At 46.8% G+C, this 20,425-nt stretch overlaps 2 protein-coding genes across 3 annotated transcripts in view; both read left to right on the forward strand.

Moving 5' to 3' along the window:
• LOC125706206 (protogenin A-like) overlaps window positions 1-7,504 on the forward strand; it is a 35,233-nt gene extending 27,729 nt beyond the window's left edge. The window contains exons 11-19 of the mRNA XM_048972785.1: window positions 3,127-3,222; window positions 3,599-3,785; window positions 4,137-4,264; window positions 4,686-4,856; window positions 5,231-5,413; window positions 5,723-5,846; window positions 6,299-6,431; window positions 6,553-6,666; window positions 6,768-7,504. Of these exons, the coding sequence (XP_048828742.1) occupies window positions 3,127-3,222; window positions 3,599-3,785; window positions 4,137-4,264; window positions 4,686-4,856; window positions 5,231-5,413; window positions 5,723-5,846; window positions 6,299-6,431; window positions 6,553-6,666; window positions 6,768-7,133 (1,502 nt within the window). The 3' untranslated portion in view covers window positions 7,134-7,504. The remainder of the gene's footprint in view (window positions 1-3,126; window positions 3,223-3,598; window positions 3,786-4,136; window positions 4,265-4,685; window positions 4,857-5,230; window positions 5,414-5,722; window positions 5,847-6,298; window positions 6,432-6,552; window positions 6,667-6,767) is intronic.
• A 4,866-nt stretch (window positions 7,505-12,370) lies between these two features.
• Window positions 12,371-20,281, forward strand: LOC125706261 (cell cycle progression protein 1-like). 2 transcript variants are annotated; one of them, XM_048972859.1, is made up of 10 exons: window positions 12,371-12,571; window positions 13,024-13,094; window positions 13,983-14,085; window positions 14,285-14,337; window positions 14,457-14,652; window positions 15,997-16,281; window positions 17,431-17,540; window positions 17,816-17,941; window positions 18,253-19,520; window positions 19,792-20,281. In XM_048972859.1, exons 2-10 carry the CDS (start codon window positions 13,035-13,037, stop codon window positions 19,802-19,804), a joined length of 2,214 nt encoding a protein of 737 aa, XP_048828816.1. In that variant the 5' UTR covers window positions 12,371-12,571; window positions 13,024-13,034; the 3' UTR covers window positions 19,805-20,281. The 2 variants fall into 2 exon arrangements, with proteins under 2 accessions (XP_048828816.1, XP_048828817.1); XM_048972860.1 differs by lacking the exon at window positions 12,371-12,571 and having other exon boundaries at window positions 13,931-14,085.
• Window positions 20,282-20,425: the final 144 nt, after the last annotated feature.

Here is a 20,425-nt window from a genome sequence, read left to right on the forward strand (position 1 = left end):
TGTGCTCCTACGTAAGTGGCACGTAAATCAGGTGACCACAACCAGCTGTCCCCTCGGATACATGCAGGACACACTGATTTATGGCCAAAACCAAAGCGTTTTATTTCATTCATCTGGGTTTGTTTTTTTTTTTTATGGGTTTTAACAATGTGTGTGTGCGTGAGAAAATATAATATTAGTGTGTGCGTGTGATATATGACGGTATGTGTGTGTAAATTATATATTTTTTTCAGGGGTGTAACCATACAGTTTTCCTACGGTTTGTATGTATTATGATTGTTGGACCGTGGTAACGGTATGGTTTCGGTATCTTTATATTCAAGAAACAAATAAAAACGGTGATCAGAATTAACTTGATAATATACCGTGTACCGCTGCACCTCTGATAAATATATGGACAATTCTAGCATTATTTTGGCAAAATAATGCATGAATAAGCTTAGTGTCAGTGAGTCCATTTGCATATCTATCCATGTAACCTTTTGGATTGAATATAAGCAGATCCTCAGAATTCATATATTTACATTAGAATGACATAGCATTTTATCGGCGTTTTGATGTGACATGAAACGGAATTTGCAAGGGATGTCATTGATGTTAGATGTTCTCCCCTTGTTCCCCGTCAGAGTTCACTGTTTTAAGATCTCATGAATGCTTTGAGATGATGTCCCTGAAAGCTGTAGGTTTGGTGAGTCCGGTGCCTCTTGTGCAGATGAGCAGAGACAGAGTGACCGTGATGTTGCTCAATGTTGTATCTCCTGTTGTTGAGTATTTTTCTGCCGCAGTTTTTCTGCTGCCCCCCCCAAGGCCAGGAGCCTGCTCTGGGTGCAGCACGCAGCCTGCATGGATTCCATGTCAAATGTCACGTCCCAGATGTCAACCCCCCCCACTCTAACCCCCCTTCCTGCTTAATTACCCTAGGCTATTGTGCTTTGGGCTGGGCTGCAGCGGAGGTTGTGGGACCGTCTTCAGTGCTATTCAGATGAACACTATGGGTGGGGGGGAGGCAGCCAACCAAAGCTGGATAGACTGAAAACTGAAATGCCGTAATTAGCCTGGCAACCGGACGCTTCACCTTCAACAGGAGACTGCAGATAGATCGCAGCGCCGGTTCTGTTTGTTTCTGAAGGCATTTTTTAAATGATTTACAAATCAGTTATCAGTCCATCTGATCTTTTAGCCCTGGGGAGCAATGTGCCCTGTGCTGCATGTGTTGTTCTCATAGCTAACCTGAGGGTGCCGGTAGGGGTGGGGAGTAGAGGGGTAGGGTGCTGTGTGCGGGTAGGAGCTGTGGGTTCGGTTCCGCTGTCCTTATCTCATGTCTATCCCTGACCTCCGCTCCTTTCTCGGCCCGACCTCATGTCCTCCATCTGGCTCCACCGGATCCTGCCCTCCCCAGCCCCTCCTTAAAAATCACCCCCTGCCCCCTTCTCATCCTCCTTTATATTTGTGACCCTTTTCTCACGTTTTAGACTTTAGTAGCCGGCACTGGCTTGGAGGCCATTGAGAGAGATGCTTCTCTGAAAATCATTGTTGTTCTTGCGTTTGTGACCCTCCTGTCTGGCCGTTCTCCTCTGATCGCTCGCATTAAAAGGGCGTTTTCATCCACATGACTGCTGCTGACTGAATGCTGGCACAGTGAGGGCTGTTTCTGAGCTGCTGGAACCACCAGCCTCTCACACCACGTTAAAAATCCCTCATCGTGCATCTTAGCCATCGGAACGCTAAGCTGCAGTGTAACCACAGCTCTCCAACCTGTCTGTCTGCACTCATGACTCAGTGTCTGTATGAGTGGACTGTGTGCATTAGCGAGGAGGCACATATGATGAACATGAGCCAATGTAGCACCCAAGCCATGCGATGCCCTGGCTGGTATCACTGCAGGCCCCCCATTAGTGGAAAGGTAGCTGGCGAGTCGGCAGCTGCCTGTGTCGCCTATAGGATTGGCCTTGTTCACCTGACAGGAGATCCAAGACATGGATGTTCGTTCCATGAATCTATTCCATTGAATTTGTCTTTGTCAGAATGCATTCAGTAGATCGTTAGAGAGAGGTGCCTGGAAAATGTTTGTCGTCTGAACTGAGGGCTTCTTTTCAGTATCATACTGATGTTCCGTGTGCATCCGGGCCATTCACCGAAGTCACTCTTCATCTGTGGTCAATTCATTCCACCTACGGCTGAAATTGTTCAGTGTTTTTTTTTTTTTTTTCTTGTGGAACCTTGTAAGATTCCTCAAGCTTCATGTTGAACACTGACGCTTTTGTTTCTCCGTAATGCTTGTGGGATTATAGGCATTAATAATAGCTCAGAGGCGCCTTTCTGTACTGAACACACCTGTGGTAATGTTCAAGTTGCTTCACACTGAACGCAGTCCTGGCTGTGAGTTTGCTGCGCCTGGTGGGTTTGGGTTCTAACCCCGCTTCTCAAAGACTGGGCAGGTGGTCTTTGTTCCCTCTTCTCCGGCTGCTTGTGGCTCTCAGGTCAGTGCCTCTAGTCAGTTTGCCCCGACCCCTTGCTCGCTCTCTCTCTCTCCGACCCCTTGCTCTCTCTCTCTCTCTTTCAGGGAGCCCTTTGTCCACTTCCAAACCCCCCCCCCCCCCCCTCATTTGACCGTTTCCTGCACAGCCGAGCACCCTTCTTTTTGTGCTACCAAAAAGCAGAATGACAGTATGATGGATGGAGAGGCTCTCTTTGTCAGGCGAGCATCCCAGGGCAGGGCCCGGAGTCTTGCCACTTCGCATCTGTCACGCCACCCATTGACCACCCTCACCTAACCTCCGCTCTACCCCACTAAGCACAGTAAAGGCAACAGAAAATCTGTTCTGCTTTTAAACACTAGGTGGAAGTCTTGAGCCAAATTCGCGCTCACAAGGGACTTGGCTATAAAATAAACGGTGTGATTAAGTCCTGAGACAGGCGCTTTTCTGCAATTGGATGGGAAAATACGGAGCTGTTTAAATAAGCATTTCATGAAATTCCCGCTAACGCAATCGTCCTATATAAGCTAATCTGATCGATTCTGCATAACAAGGAAAAAAAAGTGATTCAAAATGCATTTTCCGAAGTTGACTTTGCTGCGAAATTGAATACATAGAAATATGCTTTTTGATTTGATTTTCCTTACAGATCCAAGGAGGAAGTACCACATTAAGCTGCTTGCCTACAGTATCGCGGGGGCCGGCTACCAGGCTGACCAGACAGCCAGCACGCCTGGATGTGTCTGTAAGCTCACCCTCATATCCAGCCTGATTTCACTAATGATGCATGTTTAATTAAAATCCACTCTAACCTATTAGCAGATGCAGAAAGACAGGTTCAGGTCCAAAAAAGTACAAATCCAGACCAAGGTTTTGTTTCAACCGACCAGTTGAATACTCTGACTGTGACTCCATATGCTCAGCCAGTTGGCTGAAACCAAACCTTGGCCTGGATTTGTACTTTTCTGGACCTGAACTTTTCACCTCTGCTTATAAGGACAGACATCAGATGAATTCTAATTTATGCTGCACCTTCATTGATATGCACTGCCTGTTTTCCTGGTGTAGGTCTTGATCGATTTTTACTATTCATTTAAGTAATGCTCTCTTTGTTTTATTAGCGGTCCGCGATCGCATGGTACCTCCCCCTCCGCCCCCCCATCGCCTGCATGCCACGGCCAACAGCTCGACAGCGGTATATCTGCGGTGGGACCCCCCCGCCTTCACCGTCGGACAGGCCGTAAGCTACACGGTTCGCTGTCACCCCGTCGGCTTGCAGAACGCCTCGCTGGTGCTCTACCTGCAGACGTGAGTGTGATGCCCCTGTCACCAGCATAGACCCATGTAGAGCCCGGCAGAATCGCTGCTTACGGCCAGGTCAAACAGCATTGCTCTAGTTGTTTTCCGTCTAGCTAATCTACGGATCTATACAGGAAGTAGAGTGATGTAATAATGGTAGAGAAACAGGAATTGGAACCGGCAGCTTGAAGGTTTACTACCAAGAGTGCATTGGCGGTCTGTGCGTGTGTGTGTGTGTGGTCTGCAGGCTGTGTTGCAGTGTTAAATGCAGCAGTCTCCCTGCAAAATGCATGAGCGTGAGGTTACTGCGTATCACTAATTCTTTACCCCCCCCCCCCCCCCCCCCCCACCCCCAAACAGTAAAGAGCAGGCTCTGCTCATCCGTGGGTTAGAGCCCAACACAAAGTATGAGTTTGCTGTGCGGCTCCACGTAGACCAGCTGGCCAGCCCGTGGAGTGCCGTGGCGTTCCAGACTACGCTTCCCGAAGGTCAGCACCTCCTCCCTGGAGTCTCCAGCCCAAAAAGTGCTAACATAGGATCAGCTGTGTGGCTTGGGGGTGGGGGGGGAAGTACCTTTTGAGGGTTCAATTGCATGTCTTAGTGCTGTGCCAATTGTACCCCAGCTGTGAATAAATGCACCTTTTAAGGTACAGAAATGGACTCGGGAGCATTTTATAGCATTGGGGGGGGGCTTCAGTGCCATTTGTCCCTTGGAGAACAAAACTGTACCAGGGCTGCACCTTTTAGGAAAGACCAAACCTGACAAGAACCCAGGCTCATTTACTGTGGCCACTTCGAACTTGACGGAAGAGCAATAGTCTGTGCACTGGATTATCCGAGGCACCAACTAAGTGCTTGGTGTCGCGCCGCATCCTGCTGACGGCGAGCGTGTCCCGTGTCTCTGTGCAGCCCCCACTCTGCCGCCGTCCAGCGTGAAGGTCACCCTGATTGAGAGTGACACGGCTCTGGTCTCCTGGAAGCAGCCGGAGGAGCCCAACCTTGCAGTGACTCGGTACACCATCCTGTACGCCTCGCGCCAGGCCTGGGTGGCCGGTGAGTGGCAGGTGTTGCAGAGGGAAGGTGAGAGCAAAAGCGGACGGGCTGTGACCAGTGGCTCACTGGCAATCCACGGGCTATTTCTGTTTAGAAAATGGAGGATCTGATGGAGATCCCTGTTACCCCTTATTATGTTGAGTCTCTTCAGTCCTGCATTGTGATTGTAATGCTTTTCTCACTAACCCCTGCTAACTGTTCACTACCTGTTTTTGGTTTTCTCCAACCGTGTGGTATATCTGGTGACCGGTGAGGTTCTTTTGGTGTCGGCCCTGTAAATACTGGTTTCGGAGAGCCCCGCCCTGAAAGAGCTGCTGCAGAAAAGCACTCCCCAAAGGGAAAATGGTTTCCGCAGCCCAGGTGTAGATGGGGGCGTCACTGATCCCACCTCCTGCCTGCAGGGACCAACACCATGGCCCTGCTGGAGAACCTGCTGCCCGGAAACGTCTACCTGGTGCGGATCTCTGCCTCGAACCAGGTGGGAGACGGACCCTTCTCCAGAGAGGTGGAGTTGGCTGTGCTTCCGATGGGCTCGCAGGCGAAGCAGAACTCCGGCCGCTACGATGCCACGGCTCTAGCTAAAGGTCAGCCGGCCGCGTCCTGCATGCTGGTCTCTGGCTGTACCTGTATGGCATGTGCTACTTAAACCCTCATTGGATTTGAATGTCATGGCGGTTCCATGCATCACATATATCATTGACCTAGAATGCAAACTTGTGCAATTGGTGCTCATTTAATACATTTGGTGTTCATTGTAATACGATGATTAAAATGTTAATCTAGGAGTAAAACCTCTCAGATTGTGTCTGGAGAAGTGGTAGACCATTGTTGCGGGTCCAGAGTATAACACTGGTTACCAGTCAGTGTGTTGACAGGAGACCTCTGTCTTGCAGCCTTTTCCGATGGCTTCTTCTACATGGACCAGAAGTCCATGATGGGCATCGTGGTGGGAGTGTCCATCGCGTTGGGCTGCATCCTCCTCTGTGCTCTCATCCTCTTATACAAGAGCAAATCCCGGTATGGTGGCACATGGCAGAGCTGGCAGTTTATGGCTGCAGTGCTGTGGGCTGGGGATGTGGGGGAGATAGGAAGGCCTGCCATGTGACATGTGAATGTGTAACCAACTCGATGCAGCCCTTGACGACTGGCTTAGAAAATCCTACTCCAAGTACCCGCTAGCCAAACTTCAATCTTCTATACTGTCAGAAATATAAGTATCAAATGATACCTTTGAGGGTACAATTACTTGTCACTGGGGCTGTACCCTCAAGGTAGTTGTACCTGCCAGTTGTACCTTTATCTGTAGGTAAATGTACCTTTTTTGAGGAACATTTCTGTACTATTCGGGGTATAATGTTTGTACCTTGAGTGCTTTTGCTTTTTACTGACATTGTACAGTAGATATTTTGTAGCAATGCACATGTACAATATTTATTGCTTATGAGTTTTATATGATTGCTTCTCTCCAGGAAATTCTTTGCCCCTAAGACGGCCAGGCAAGGGAGCTCACTCCAGAATGCACCCCCCCCGAGGGCTGAAGAACAGACAGACAGTGCGGAGGCCCTGGTGCTGGCGACGGCCCACCATTTCATCGACGCTAAAGTAAGCGGCGCCGCTGGGGGGGAGCAGGAGGCCCCCGCACAGCGGCACTCTCCGCATTCGCTAGGTTATCGCGTGGGTCTGTGTGAGACCGAAGCTGACAGAATGACACTGTGTGCTTCAGGGGGGAACGGACATGATGGTGAACGGCTCCGGTCCCGTGAAGCCCAGCAGGCTGAGGAGGAACATGTGGTGGTTTGTCAGTAATGAGGGGAAGCAGAAGTCCACGAAGGAGCCGGTAAGGAGCTCTGGGCCCGGGCCCGGGTGGGGGGCGCGTTCTGTTGTTGACGGGCCTCTTCTCATTCTGATTTTCGGTGTGTCCCCCCTCCCCCATGGAAGACCCAGAAGAGAAGCTACAGCAGGTGCTCCTATCAGCTGGCTACTACAGTCTTGAGGTATGAGCAGGGGTCTCCCTCGTACCTAGGCAGGAACACCCCCACAGGACCTGGGTTTGGGCGACCGGGAGAGACGGAGGGGTCCCAAGGCAGCGAGGGCACAGGCGACTCGGGGCACTACTCGCACGACGAGGCTGACTTGGGCAACATGGCCGACACACCGCCGCTGTCGCTCGGCGTGAAAGAGGCCGGAGCCTGCAGTGAAGGAGAGCAGCCCCACCTAGTGGTGGAGATGGAAAACCTCACCAAGATGGCCTCTCAGCCCTCGCAGCAGAGTCTGCATGCAACCGACCAAGTACATCCTCTGTGATGTAGAAACTGACACCCCCCCCCCACGTCATGCACTCCAACCCCCCAAACAGCTGTTCTAATGGACAACGAGCAGGAACCCCAAGAGAAGGAAAAATATTCTGCAGCATTGGGGGGCCCAGTCTGTCAGAGGATCGTTCTCTGAGATGAAGTCCTTTAGTCTTTGTCTATCTTTGTCTTTGTTCTAAATGTTTGTATGTCTTAATCTCACCCACCATGAATGTTACCAAAGATGTGAGAACTGCCTACAGAGAGTGTATCACTGGACTGCCGGGGACTGACTGCCTTAGTCCCGTTCGCTCACCTTCTACCTCAGTTTACTGCATGGTAAACGCTACTTTTAGTATATTTAAAAACCCCTTTTACCCGAATTATGTGATTTTTATATATATATGTATATGTGTGTGTATATATATATATATATATATATATATATATATATATATATATATATGTATATATGTATATATGTATATATATATATATATATATATGTATATATGTATATATGTATATATGTATATATGTATATATATATATATGTATATATGTATATATATATATATGTATATATGTATATATGTATATATATGTATATATGTATATATATGTATATATGTATATGTATATGTGTATGTATGTATGTATGTATGTGTGTGTATATATATATATATATATATATATATATATATATATATATATATATATATATATATATATATATATATATATATATATATATATATATATATAGACATTTTTTGTTCTGAAGTGAGAAATTGTCATATTTGTTTTTACTGATCTATAATAATGGCTACCTCAGGTGTTTAAGATGTCTTGCTCCTAGCTAAGCTCTTTGGTTGGTGAATATGAAGGTGTTTTGGTTCGTTCTTCGTCTGAGCCTTCAGAATCAGCTGGGCTGAAAGCAATGCCAGGCAGTCACAAGGGTGCTGGATGTGAACCCTGCTCGCGTTCGATTGGAGCCGCATGTCAGCAAACGTCAGCAATCCATCATAACCACCGTGCGTTCCGAGGATGTGAATATGACTGCAGACCAAGGCCCGGCGGCGAGCATGGTCTACAGGGACGCATTCCGGTGGTACGCCTTGCCTTGTTAGAGCAATGCTGTCATCTCCGGCTATTTAAATGCACCAACAGGAACCTTATGAGGAATCCAGCTTGAGCAAAAGGATTCTGTCCATACAATGTGGCTGCATTTTTTCTAATATGGTTATGCTACCTCTACTTCAGTGTTATTTTCTTAACCTCAGGGAGCAAGGTTGTTGCTGTACTTAGGTATGTACTACAATATACTGCTCGTGTTTGTTGGCCTTGTGCCTATAATGAAGTTAGAACCTGCGGGTTCCACGTTCTCCTGTGCAAAACACACCTTTTTGAGTTGATTAATAGCCATTTTTGTTTGTCTTTTGGTTATTTTTCTTCACCCCTTAAATACCTTAAGAAGTAACCAAAAACAGGCTGTTCCGACATGTTCGGCACAGCAGACCTTAAAAGCTTTAAAAATGGCCTTATTTGGAAAGGCTCCTTCGGGTATCACAGAATCCACAATGCAGGTGAGCGGGGGGAGAGGGAAGATTTTGATACCAAAGTGTGATTGCTCTGGAGAAGACCTTTCCGATGTGTTAATAGGAGAAATGTACAGAATGTTTGTCGAAAATCAAAAGTGTGTTTGGGTGTATAATTCAACTAATGAAACCTAACAGTTAATAGAACTATCAAAAGTCCTCCAAAGACAGATGTCTATATATTTTGTCTCCTTTGTACTACTTTGTGCGCAATGTGTAGGAATTCGTGTCTTGAAATTTCCGATTCTTTAACGTAGAGTACTTAATTCTCACGGTAGTGTTACGTTTCCGTTTGTAGCGACAGCTAGCGTGCTGCAGAGACAGAATGCTATCCTCCAAAGAACGTTTGCCTCCTACCTTTGGTTTGGCTTGTTGTGGTTTTTATGTTGGCTTGGGGAGACTCGCACCGAAAGCTCCACTCGCCAAACCAAAGAATGAACTACAGTTGAGCTGCAGTACGACACCAAGAGCAGAACGATGCCCTGTGCGTGTCCTGTCACGTGACCCAGCACGCCGGCAGGAATCTATCATGCAGCTAAACCCAAATAACCAAATGCCTTCAAGAACTGGGTCATTACAATAATGGTGATTTTTATGCTTTGGTCCGGATTTATATTGAACATTATCTCTGTATTTTGTACATATTTTCCTCATTCTCTGTTTTTCCCACTTTCTGAAGGTTTCACCTTTGCATGGAGAGCAAAACAATCAGTTTATTTCTTTTGAGAAGCAAACAATGTAAACCAAAGATTTTTGTCACTGTCACATGTTAGTTTGTAGGCATATATCTTTATCAGATGTTTTGTCGGTTCGTGATGATTAAAATTCCCTGTCAAACCAATAGATATACGTCTTGACCATGATGCAACAAACTGAAAACGGAAGGTTCACTTGTGTTCGTTGTTGACCCATCGACGCACTTCACCCGGCTGTCACTATTGTACTCATGTCAAACTGGAGAAAGTGAGAAGTGGTGCCCAGTAGTCGGAGTCCTCTAATGCTGTTCATGTTTGTCTGGGTTTCATTGTGGATTTTACGGTTTTCACTGTATTTACAGTGAATCATTGCTGTGCAGATACCCTGCCTGCATACACTGACCTATTACTACATATTTTATCCATCCGAAGATTTAAAAATATGTGCACTTCAGAGCTTAGGTGTAATTTTAGAAAAATGCAGGTTGGTCAGCTCTGCGTAGGATCCCTGCTTACGAAAATGAGCAAACAGCCTTAAAGTTCGAGACAAAGCAAATGGCTGTACCTATTCAGGTTTTATTTTTATTTCAAAAGGAATTTTATGTTTTTCGTGTGTCGTTTGCTTTTCAAATTTTGTGAATTGGAAGGGATTTGAATATGTGACTGGCTGTTGGTGTGGGGTGGAGCCACAAACTCAGCCACGCCCATAGCGAGTCTGTGCCCGCCGTTTCCAAATGGCAGAGAGGTGTCTGTGTGTATGGGGCAGTTCGAGTCCAACATCTTTTATGCCAGCGTTTCCCAACCCAGTCTTCGGGGAACCCCGGACAGTCCACGTTTTGGCTCCCTCCCAGCTAATCAGGAACACCGAATACCTGGTATAGGTACGCTGGGAGCTGACAGGAAGCAAAACCGTGGACTTTCCGCGGTTCCCCGAGGACTGGGTTGGGAAACGTTCTCTGCTGCCACCGAAAAACAGCCACCAGTCTCTACTTCTGAATGTAACTCTGCTTATGCGATTATTTTATGCTTTTGTTTATTAGTTTCTTTAATTTTGGTCAAGTGTTGAAGTAAGCGTTGTCTTTCCTTACAATTGTTAATTGCGGTATATAATATTTTTGCTTTAAGTCTTGCTCTAATTAAAGCCAAAAGGATATTAACTGATTGTTATGGTTAAATGCACAATTTAAATAAAGCTTTTCATTAAAAACGGTGCAGAGGTTTTCGTCCTGCATGATTGTTTAAATACGCCCCCTTGCATGGGGTGAGCTTTTGCAAAAAATCAATATGAAAATTAACCCTAGGTAACAAGTATGCATCCATAATGCAGATCAATAATATCGATCTGTTTCTGAGAGGTGATCAATAGAAAGTGTATGCCATCCATATATTAAATCAAGCCCCCCCCCCTCCTCATCCTTATTTACAATGAATTTTCTCTGACGGGAGAAGGGTGTCCGACGCAGCCTTTTCATGAACCACTTTGTCAGCTTCTCGTGAATCGTGTTGCTCGGCCTCCACATCTGTTACCGCCCTCACTTAACGCTGAACCTTTCCTTAGGTCTAAGCTGCTAAAATCAGATTAGGGACAGTGACGCTCCAGAGCACATGCGGCGTACGATCTGGCATATAACCTATTTATATTTGTAGGGTTAAAACGTGCTTTAAAGTAGACGCTATCTTCTCTCTTTAGGGGCATTATATAAATATATAAATAGATTCCCCGTTTCATTACTTATATTGAAATTAGTCATGTATTCAGTCCTATACTTACGTACATTACTAAGCAAAGCAGCACTAGACTGGACAAACTGCGTTTCCAGATGAGGAACAGAAAATGTGTGGAAGGTAATATTAAAGTATCAGCTCTTAACCAAGGGTGTAATGTCCGGCTGCTTATGTGACTTTCCATCTCTAACTTGTATGTTTCTCTCTGGTTATTTCACGTCATAATGGACGGTATATAACGTCTGTTTTTGATATAACGGAGTATGTATTTTCATTATTTTAAATTAAGTCTGCCTGTGTAAATGTTTATTTGATTATTTTTCAACTTACGGATCACCCTGAACTCCATTGCAAGGAGGCCTTATTGAGTAAATGCTTTTCCCTTATTGGTTTGATCACTTGGCCCTTGATTACTGACCGTGACATTCTCAGGTTACTGCGCCGCAGAAGCAGTTTCTCTGAACTTGCCTGTCACTAAGGTGATTTGGCACAGATGATGACAAGATATAATTTGATGAAAGTCAGACTCACTAAAAGTCACGGAAGAAAAACACGAGAACAGAAGGTGGTTTATCAAGCGCGCAAGAACTCCGAAGTAAATACCAAATTAAAATTAGTACCCGGAATTCATATTGCTGGCTGATGTTATTTTGAACAGGGTTTCAGAAGAAATTCTCAAATAATTCAGAGTTACGGATGCTTGTCATGTGCAGGAATCAAAAACTGATCACCTGCAAAACGCTAATTAAAAACTCGGTATGGAATTTTGTATTTTATATCGGAAATGGAAATAAACTGTTTTCGAATAATAAACAGATGCGTGAAACTATCCTTCCTTAGTCCATATTCAATGTTAGACTGAAATGACAATACACTGGGTATCTATCCGCGATCTTGGGTAGGTTCAGTTAATACATTGTGGATTGTGTAGCCTGATGTTTGGCAGTGTTTATTTACTATAATAATATAGCGCTAAGACCAAGTATAACTTTATCCTAAGTAGGCCAACTTATAAAAATTTAAAAAATAATAATAAAAGCACGTAACTATGGAAAGCATGTCTTTTTGTCTCTTAGTACTATTTCTTGGTTGTCAATATCATGCTATAAAACACGTTATAATAAAGAAATAACGCCGCAGCTCAGCGTGAGTCGGAGCAGCGCACTTTGAGCGACAGCAGCGCCTGTCCCACACGCGGATCGTTTTCACATCTGTAAAAGCTGTAAAGTTACACAGAAAATCGCATGAGTATTACAGTTCCCTGCAAACACTCTTTAGCGACTCACTTCTGCTTTGATGGCACCAAAATGAGTATCTGGTCCGCTTCGTTATTATTGACGGTGACAATCAGGGCGGCGCTGCAGTGAGGACTCGGATTATTTCATGGAACTGATTTCAGAACAGATTACTCACTCCATACGCAGGAGCTCAAGGTAACTGTACGAAATAATTATTTGCATGAAAGTAATGAATCATTGAGACTTAAAGCTTACAGCGTGGGTCAAGAATATATTCAGAAAACCCGGCGATTTCGATTAATTTAATTGTGGTAAACATGCATTTTTTATATTAAACACGAAGTTTGAGTTTTTTAAATTTTATTTTATTTAGTTCCAAGGCCTCTATCGTAGATAGTCATATATGAATAGGCAGCATACACACTGCGCTGAGAAACGCATCAAACCTGATTATTAAAACTGTCGGCAATGACCTGGTCATTTCATACTTGGTTCTTGGTTGCATCAGCTTGGATTTTTTTCTATCAAAACAAGGCTCAAGCACGTCTATGTAGCTGTAAGTCTATAAAAGCTGTCAGATAAGGGGGGCGTCCCCCAAGTAGAGCCGGCATAGCCCCTTGACAGTGGACTGCACCTTGCCTTCACAGTGGGTGTAAAGATGTCCGATAGCTCGAGTGAATCGGAGTCCTCCGAAGGATGGACCTTCATCGGCAGCGAGGTACGCCGTTGTTTCCCGTCATTATTCGGGCAGATGCAGAGGAATAGGATTGAATGGTAACGACGACAGACTCTAAGCTGGACATGGTAGTCACATCACTGCTTTGACATCTAATGGCATTTTTTACTCTCTAAACTCAGTTGGCTTAGTCATGAATATAATTTCTTTAACCCATTCAAACAAATACGCATACAACCAAATCTAACCCGTGATCGCTCACTGACTGCACACCGAGCATGACAGAAAGCATTATGCTCGTGTACTGGACGGTTGTTTCTCGTCTTCAATGCTGCTAAATTATCATTCGTCGGTGGCTGAATATTATATACGTCTTAAAAATCGGTTAAGAATAATGCCGCATGTTGAATGTGCAGAATTGCAATGTTTGTGACAGAGGGGGCATTATGGTCCTGCCAGATCTGGGAATTCAGTCCCGTTTCCTCTCTGTGTGGAGTTTGCGTGTTCTCCATTAGTCACGTGGGTGTCCTCTTGCAGTCCAAAGACGTGCTTTATTTTTTTAAATATTTTTTTATTTAGCGTCTGATCTAAGGTGACCCCAGCCTGTGCTGGAACAGGCTGTAGGTCACCCTGACCAGTATGACTGGTTAGAAGATGTGTGTTTATGAATCTTTTTAATATGCTGATGGTTGACAAGAAACATCGCAGTGACTTCCTTTCTGCTGAAATGCGTTCAATAGCACCTTCTGTACATAGGCCAATGTCGACTTCCTGTGTTATACAAACAACCGCAGTGAGTGGTTTTGGTGTCTGTCTGAAGGCTGAGATGTCGGTGTGGAATGAGGTGAGAGGGGCCAAGGTCCCCGTTCTTTTGGCAGACGAGCTCAGGTGAGGATGAAGAGGCCCTGTACTGTGTGCTGTGATTGTCAGGGCTTGGATGTCGAGGCGCTCGATGGAGAGGGTGAGGACGAGAGTCACAGTGCGGACCGTCCCACGACGCAGGAGAGGCACGAGGAAGCAGGGGTCACAGCTGGTCAGTGTCCTTAGCAGTTATATTCCTGGCTCTTAGGAGAAGTAATTCTCCTACTGTTAATTTAAATATTATAGTTGTAATAAATAGGAACGTATGTGATTTAAGTAAACGACAAGTACTAGAGAACTGGTAGTAAGTGTCTGTAGTAGCTTTTCCGTAATGCTGGCAGACTGAAGTATTCATAGATATCTGATTTCAGCTGATGCAGCTCCCGATGACTGCCAGAGGGAAGAAAGGCTCTCTGTTGTACAGGTTAAGTCATCGTTCCGACCAGGCCCATAATGACATGTCAGTGGTTTGTACTATTACTTATGCAACAGTTCCAGATGAACCGGTTACCATTAAGAATACGTCTTACTTGTTTTCCTCAGGCTCTGGGAAATGTGGAGACGGGTGAGGCCACGATGTTGTGCTCAAGGACTGACGAGCCGGACGTCATCGAGCAAGAGCCGGGGGGGCTGGCAGGCCATGAGGCGTGGGGGGGGTCAGAGGAGCTTTGGGCGGAGCCAGACAGCGAGGAACTCCTGGGCGGCTCCATCAGCTGTTACTTCAGTACTGTGGAGACCCGTAGGTGATATCTTGTCTTATCCCCCAACTCCAACCCCCCCCCCCACCCCGGCAACATACCAGGGTACGCAGCAGTGTTTGTCACAGGAAGTATTTGAAGTGACCAATTACTTGTGGCAGTTTGCCTACACATTACGAAAAAACTGGCATGGCATGTAGTTTCCTTTGTTATGGGGGGGTGCATATTACTTATTAAGGTAACCCCCCCAGACACCCCTTTTTTTTAACGATAACTGATGGCCAATTGAAATACGACTGTTGATGTACGTTCAGTTCAGTACACAGATGAAACGACTGTCTGTGGTGTGGTCATGTAAGTGCAGCCGCGTTATGCAGTCCGTGGAACTTTCCAGAAGGCCTGAGCAACTTGGGCAGCTGATTGCGTCCGAAAGGGCACCTGCTTGACACCCGCTCAGGTCGACATGGTCAGCGTAGACCCGCAGTGAATCTGACACCGTGCTGAACTCGCCCAGACGATCTCATGTGACACGCCTTCAGTGGGATGATTCACCGCGACATTAATGTGTTGTCAAAAATCCAGTCCTTTGCGACAGTGACTCTATTAACGCCCTTGGGCAGATGAGCTGAGCGACGCGTAAAACGGGCTTTTTACTCTCTAACATAATCATGCAAATCGTAAGGCCTCAAGCACTGGGCCAAACCAGAGCAGTGCTGCTCCACTGCTTTTCCGGCTCAAAGTTTACTTGCTTCATATTCACTGTAAACTCAGTTAGGGCCAGTGGGAGGCCTGTCCTTAAACTTGCCCCTCCCCCATAACATCCAAGTTCGCCTGCATTTCATATGGGCTTAATAAAAACCCAATTTGTTGCTTTTCCTTTTCCTAAGTCGGATGTGAAATGCAGAGTTTCAGTAGGATACAGGGAGCTTGTTTTAATCATTGTGAACCTCGAAGCATCCAGCATGTGACTCAGTCAGGGTGAAGACAGCCTCTCTCCAGTGGCAGGGGTTTCACAACCGTGGTGTGACCCAGCCAGTCTCCCATCCAGATAGCAACATGAGCTCGCTTTAGCACGGGCCGCTGCCTCGCCTCCATTGGTCAGCCACGGCGCTCTTCCCGCTGTAGTATTTTTGGCACTTTATCTCGGATTTCCCAGAGAGTTTCCTTTGGAAGAGCCTGTAAATGAAAATAGTCCCCTGAAAAAGGGGAGTTGAAAAGCATTTATTTATATGTGGCTGCCATAAGATGTATAATATGAAAACATTTTAGAATGACGCATGTAAAATATTACATACTGTGTAGGGCTGTTGCATAGAATACCTTTTTTCACTTGTCTTTCCATGTTTCTCTGATTGTGTGTGTGTGTACGCGTGTCCCTGCACCAGTATCCCCGTCGGTGCCTCCTACTGGAGACTCCAGTGGCAGCGAGAATGAGTCAGGAGGGCAGCTATCCAGCGCGGCAATGGAAGTGGGCAGGGTAAGGACAGGAGGGAGCGCTGGGCCTGCAGGAGGAGGCATGAAAATGCTGGAGCGGCAGGCGGTGGAGGAGCAGCCGTCAAAGGAGCCGCATGCGGCGGCGCAGACCCAGGAGCGCGTCCGCCACGCACTCAACATCTGCATCTCCCTGCTCATCATCCTGGCCATCAGCCTGGGCTTAGGGCAAATATATGGTAAGTCTGAGTGGCCCCTTGCCGCCATCATCATTACCATGGTAACATGAACTACATATACCAGGGGTTAAATCAGAATCAGAGAGGCAAGGTATAGGGGGGGGGGTGAAGGTGCCGCTCTGTTCATTAGTTTACTAATTATTATATGTATATTATATGTATCGTTTGCCGGTATCTGTGTCTGGCCTGGCGGAGCCCTCGTTTGCCAGTTTCTGTGTCTGGCCTGACGGAGCCCTCGTTTGCCGGTTTCTGTGCCTGGCCTGACGGAGCCCTCGTTTGCTGTTTTCTGTGCCTGGCCTGACGGAGCCCTCGTTTGCCAGTTTCTGTGTCTGGCCTGACGGAGCCCTCGTTTGCCGGTTTCTGTGCCTGGCCTGACGGAGCCCTCGTTTGCCGGCTTCTGTGCCTGGCCTGACGGAGCCCTCGTTTGCCTTTTCTGTGCCTGGCCTGACGGAGCCCTCGTTTGCCTTTTCTGTGCCTGGCCTGACGGAGCCCTCGTTTGCCTTTTCTGTGCCTGGCCTGACGGAGCCCTCGTTTGCCGGTTTCTGTGCCTGGCCTGACGGAGCCCTCGTTTGCCTTTTCTGTGCCTGGCCTGACGGAGCCCTCGTTTGCCTTTTCTGTGCCTGGCCTGACGGAGCCCTCGTTTGCCGGTTTCTGTGCCTGGCCTGACGGAGCCCTCGTTTGCCGGTTTCTGTGCCTGGCCTGATGGAGCCCTCGTTTGCCGGTTTCTGTGCCTGGCCTGACGGAGCCCTCGTTTGCCGGTTTCTGTGCCTGGCCTGACGGAGCCCTCGTTTGCTGTTTTCTGTGCCTGGCCTGACGGAGCCCTCGTTTGCCGGTTTCTGTGCCTGGCCTGACGGAGCCCTCGTTTGCCGGTTTCTGTGCCTGGCCTGGCGGAGCCCGCGTTTGCCGGTTTCTGTGCCTGGCCTGGCGGAGCCCTCGTTTGCCGGCTTCTGTGTCTGGCCTGACGGAGCCCTCGTTTGCCTTTTCTGTGCCTGGCCTGACGGAGCCTCGTTTGCCTTTTCTGTGCCTGGCCTGACGGAGCCCTTGTTTGCCTTTTCTGTGTCTGGCCTGTGTTTGGTGGGGGTGGGGAGGGGCACTTCTGATGTAATTTGCTGCACTACCCACCTTTGGCAACCTCTACTCCACTCACAGATGAGCCAGGGCTGGAGCTGGCGGAGATGGTCCCGGGGGAAGATCTGAGCGGTGTGAGAGGAGCGTTGTCCTGGCACCAGCAGGGAGGAGGCAGTATCATGGCGAGCAAGGTCACCAGCCTTGGCTGAAGAAACATTTTCTAATTCATTAAATTATATTCTTATGAATGATATCTTTCCTTTTGCAGTCCATAACAATATAGTTGGGCCAACTGGTGTCTCTAAATTGCATTAGAGTATGATTGTGATGGCAAGTGTGTGTTTCTCCAATGATGGACTGGCGTCCTATTCAGGGTGTACCCCAGCCTCGTACCCTGTGCTGCTTTTGATAGGCAGCCCATAACCCTGACCCAGATAAGTGGACATCAGAAATTCCTCCGTTACAGGAAGTGCATGAGTATCTAACGGGTGATCCAAAGCAGAAGTGCACCTGGACCCCACCCAGCACTGAGAGCACAGACAGGAAAAAGAAGGACAGCCCTCAGCTCACACTCCAGCAGGGGGCGTTTCAGGTAAAGAGCGCAGACAGACGCGTCACTGCAGCTGAAATCTGCACTTCAGCTTTCTGATTTAAATTACATGGTAGCACTGTAGGAGGCACAAATAGTATACTAGTATAATAGTATAGTAGTATGCTATTACTTATGTATTCCTTGAAATTGGTCAGGTGGGCCCAAGGCGGCATTTTGTCAAGGAGCCCAGAATTGTAATATATGCTCCTTAACTATCACAAAACATAAGGTAACCATGTCATGGTACTTGGAGAAAGAGAAGAACTGAGAAAGAGTTCAAATTTTAACACCTATTTATTAAAAAACTAAAGCATGAAGCTGAGGAGAGGCACACCTCATCACATCCGGATCACCTGTCTGTGGAGAACCGGCAGCTGAAGAGCCTGCTGGTCTGCGAGGAGAAGTCGGTGTCCACCTTGCAGGAAGAGCTGCGTAACCTGCGCATGCAGATCCGGAACCTGGAATGGAAGGGCGTGGAGGTCCGCTCGGTCCCGCCCAAGGAGAACCAGGACAGGCGCCGGTTCCGCGGACTGCGGGATGTGCTGATTGCAGAGGCCCAGGTGCTGCATAGGGAGCTGGACAGGGAGAGGCGTGTGACAGGCCTCCTGAAGGAGGAGCTGGGGCAGCTGAGGGGGCACATCGAGGGCCCCTGGGGGACAGGTGACCTAGAAACAGAGATGCTGCAAGCGCGGCTAGTGGGGCTGGAGAAGAGGCTGAGCTTCGAGCAGCGGCGTTCCGACCTGTGGCAGAGGCTGTATGTTCAGGACATGGACAAGAGGACAAGGGGGGACAAGAGGCTCAGAGTCAAGGTCCCCAAGGGTGGCGTGGTAGGGAAAGTCAAGCATGTTTTCCAGCTTGTGAAGAACATCTCTGGGGAGCTGGAATACCATCACAGGGAGGAGGTCAAGAGGGAAAAAGAAGATATCAAGGAAAACCAAAAGTTCTTGGATTATGTCATGACTACTTTCTACAACTTAAAGGAAATGACACAGAGTTTCTTGAGGAAGAAAGAACTTCCTGGACTCAGCAAATCTTTGGAAAGGAGAGACGTCAAAGGGAAACACTGCACCCAAAGGCACGTGTGCTCAGTGGACCATGCCGAGGGAGTCTCCTGGACGCACAAACGTCGCCACCTGCAGCAGAGCTTTCAGGCAGGCAGGGAAACACTGATTCCAGGGATCAGAGTTCATGTGTACGCAGAAGGGACAGCTCACACAAGAACTAAGGGATGCTCAGGGGTGTTTGACTGTGCAAGCCAAGAGTTCACAAGCCTCTTCAATAAAGCACTCAACCCCATCCAACTGAGTGAGTTCAGCCAGCTTATTTACACATATCTTCAGCAAGAGGTGGATCACTTCCACTACTGGGAGGAGCTGGAGAGCTTCATCAGCAGCTTCTTCCACAATGGTGTCTTCATCCATGATCAGATGCTGTTCACAGACTTTGTCAGTGGGGTGGAGGACTACCTGAAAGACATAGATGAGTATAAGTGTTTGAACAAGAATGTGTTTGAAGATCTTGACAGGTCTGTCTACAGGTACTTCTTTGGAGATGACAATTCCCAGTGGTATGCCCAGAGGTAAGTTTTGTTTTTCATGTGAGTAGCAAGTTATAGTCTTACACATGCTGTACACCCCTGTCGAAATGATAGGGGAGTAACTAACCATGGTTTTCATAGTATCTATAAAAACATAATGAGACCTCTAATGTACAGTGAATTTACATGTAATTTATCCATTGATTTGTCAGTGCATCGATAACACTTACGTTATGATGAAAGTAACAAAGATGTTAGTCAGTGCTTAAGATCATGAATTCTATTGTTACATCAATGACTGTCATTTGCACAGTGCCTCTGCGTGACAGACATCTGTTTAGACGCACACCATCTGAAATCTTAAAAGAGAAACGAATATCTGACTCACGTCCCACACCCAAGAGGAGACGGGAGGCAGACGGTGCCCGGACCGCTCCGTGGGAGACGCGGCTAACGTTAACACTGGACTGGAGTAAAAAAGAGAAACGTAGAAATGTTAGCTTTAGCATTTAGCTTTATGCTAAACTGATTTATCCTTGTATGTTCTCTTAATTGTATGAAAGTTATTATGGATATTCCGTTCTTTTAACTCCGGTTTTAATAAATTTATTCTGATAAATAAAATGGGTGTATACATTAAAGATACAGAAACTGTTAATTAGAAGATGTAATTTGCTGCCACGAAATGTTTAGGTTTTAAACAATGTTCTGTTTTCTATTAATGTAGGATTTTTGTAACTAATAACTTTTTGCCGTGTAAATATTCCATTCATCTTTGTGACAATAAGACATTAACGGTAAAATTTGTTGTGTGAAGTTATTTTACGGATTTTAATACATATCGTGCAAATGATTAATTTCCATATTCTGTAAATGGGGGCGGCATGGTGGTGCAGTGGTTAGCACTGTTGCCTCGCACCTCTGGGACCTGGGTTCGAGACTTCGCC

The sequence above is a fragment of the Brienomyrus brachyistius genome, chromosome 13, assembly GCF_023856365.1.
Source record: "Brienomyrus brachyistius isolate T26 chromosome 13, BBRACH_0.4, whole genome shotgun sequence".
NCBI lineage: Eukaryota > Metazoa > Chordata > Actinopteri > Osteoglossiformes > Mormyridae > Brienomyrus > Brienomyrus brachyistius.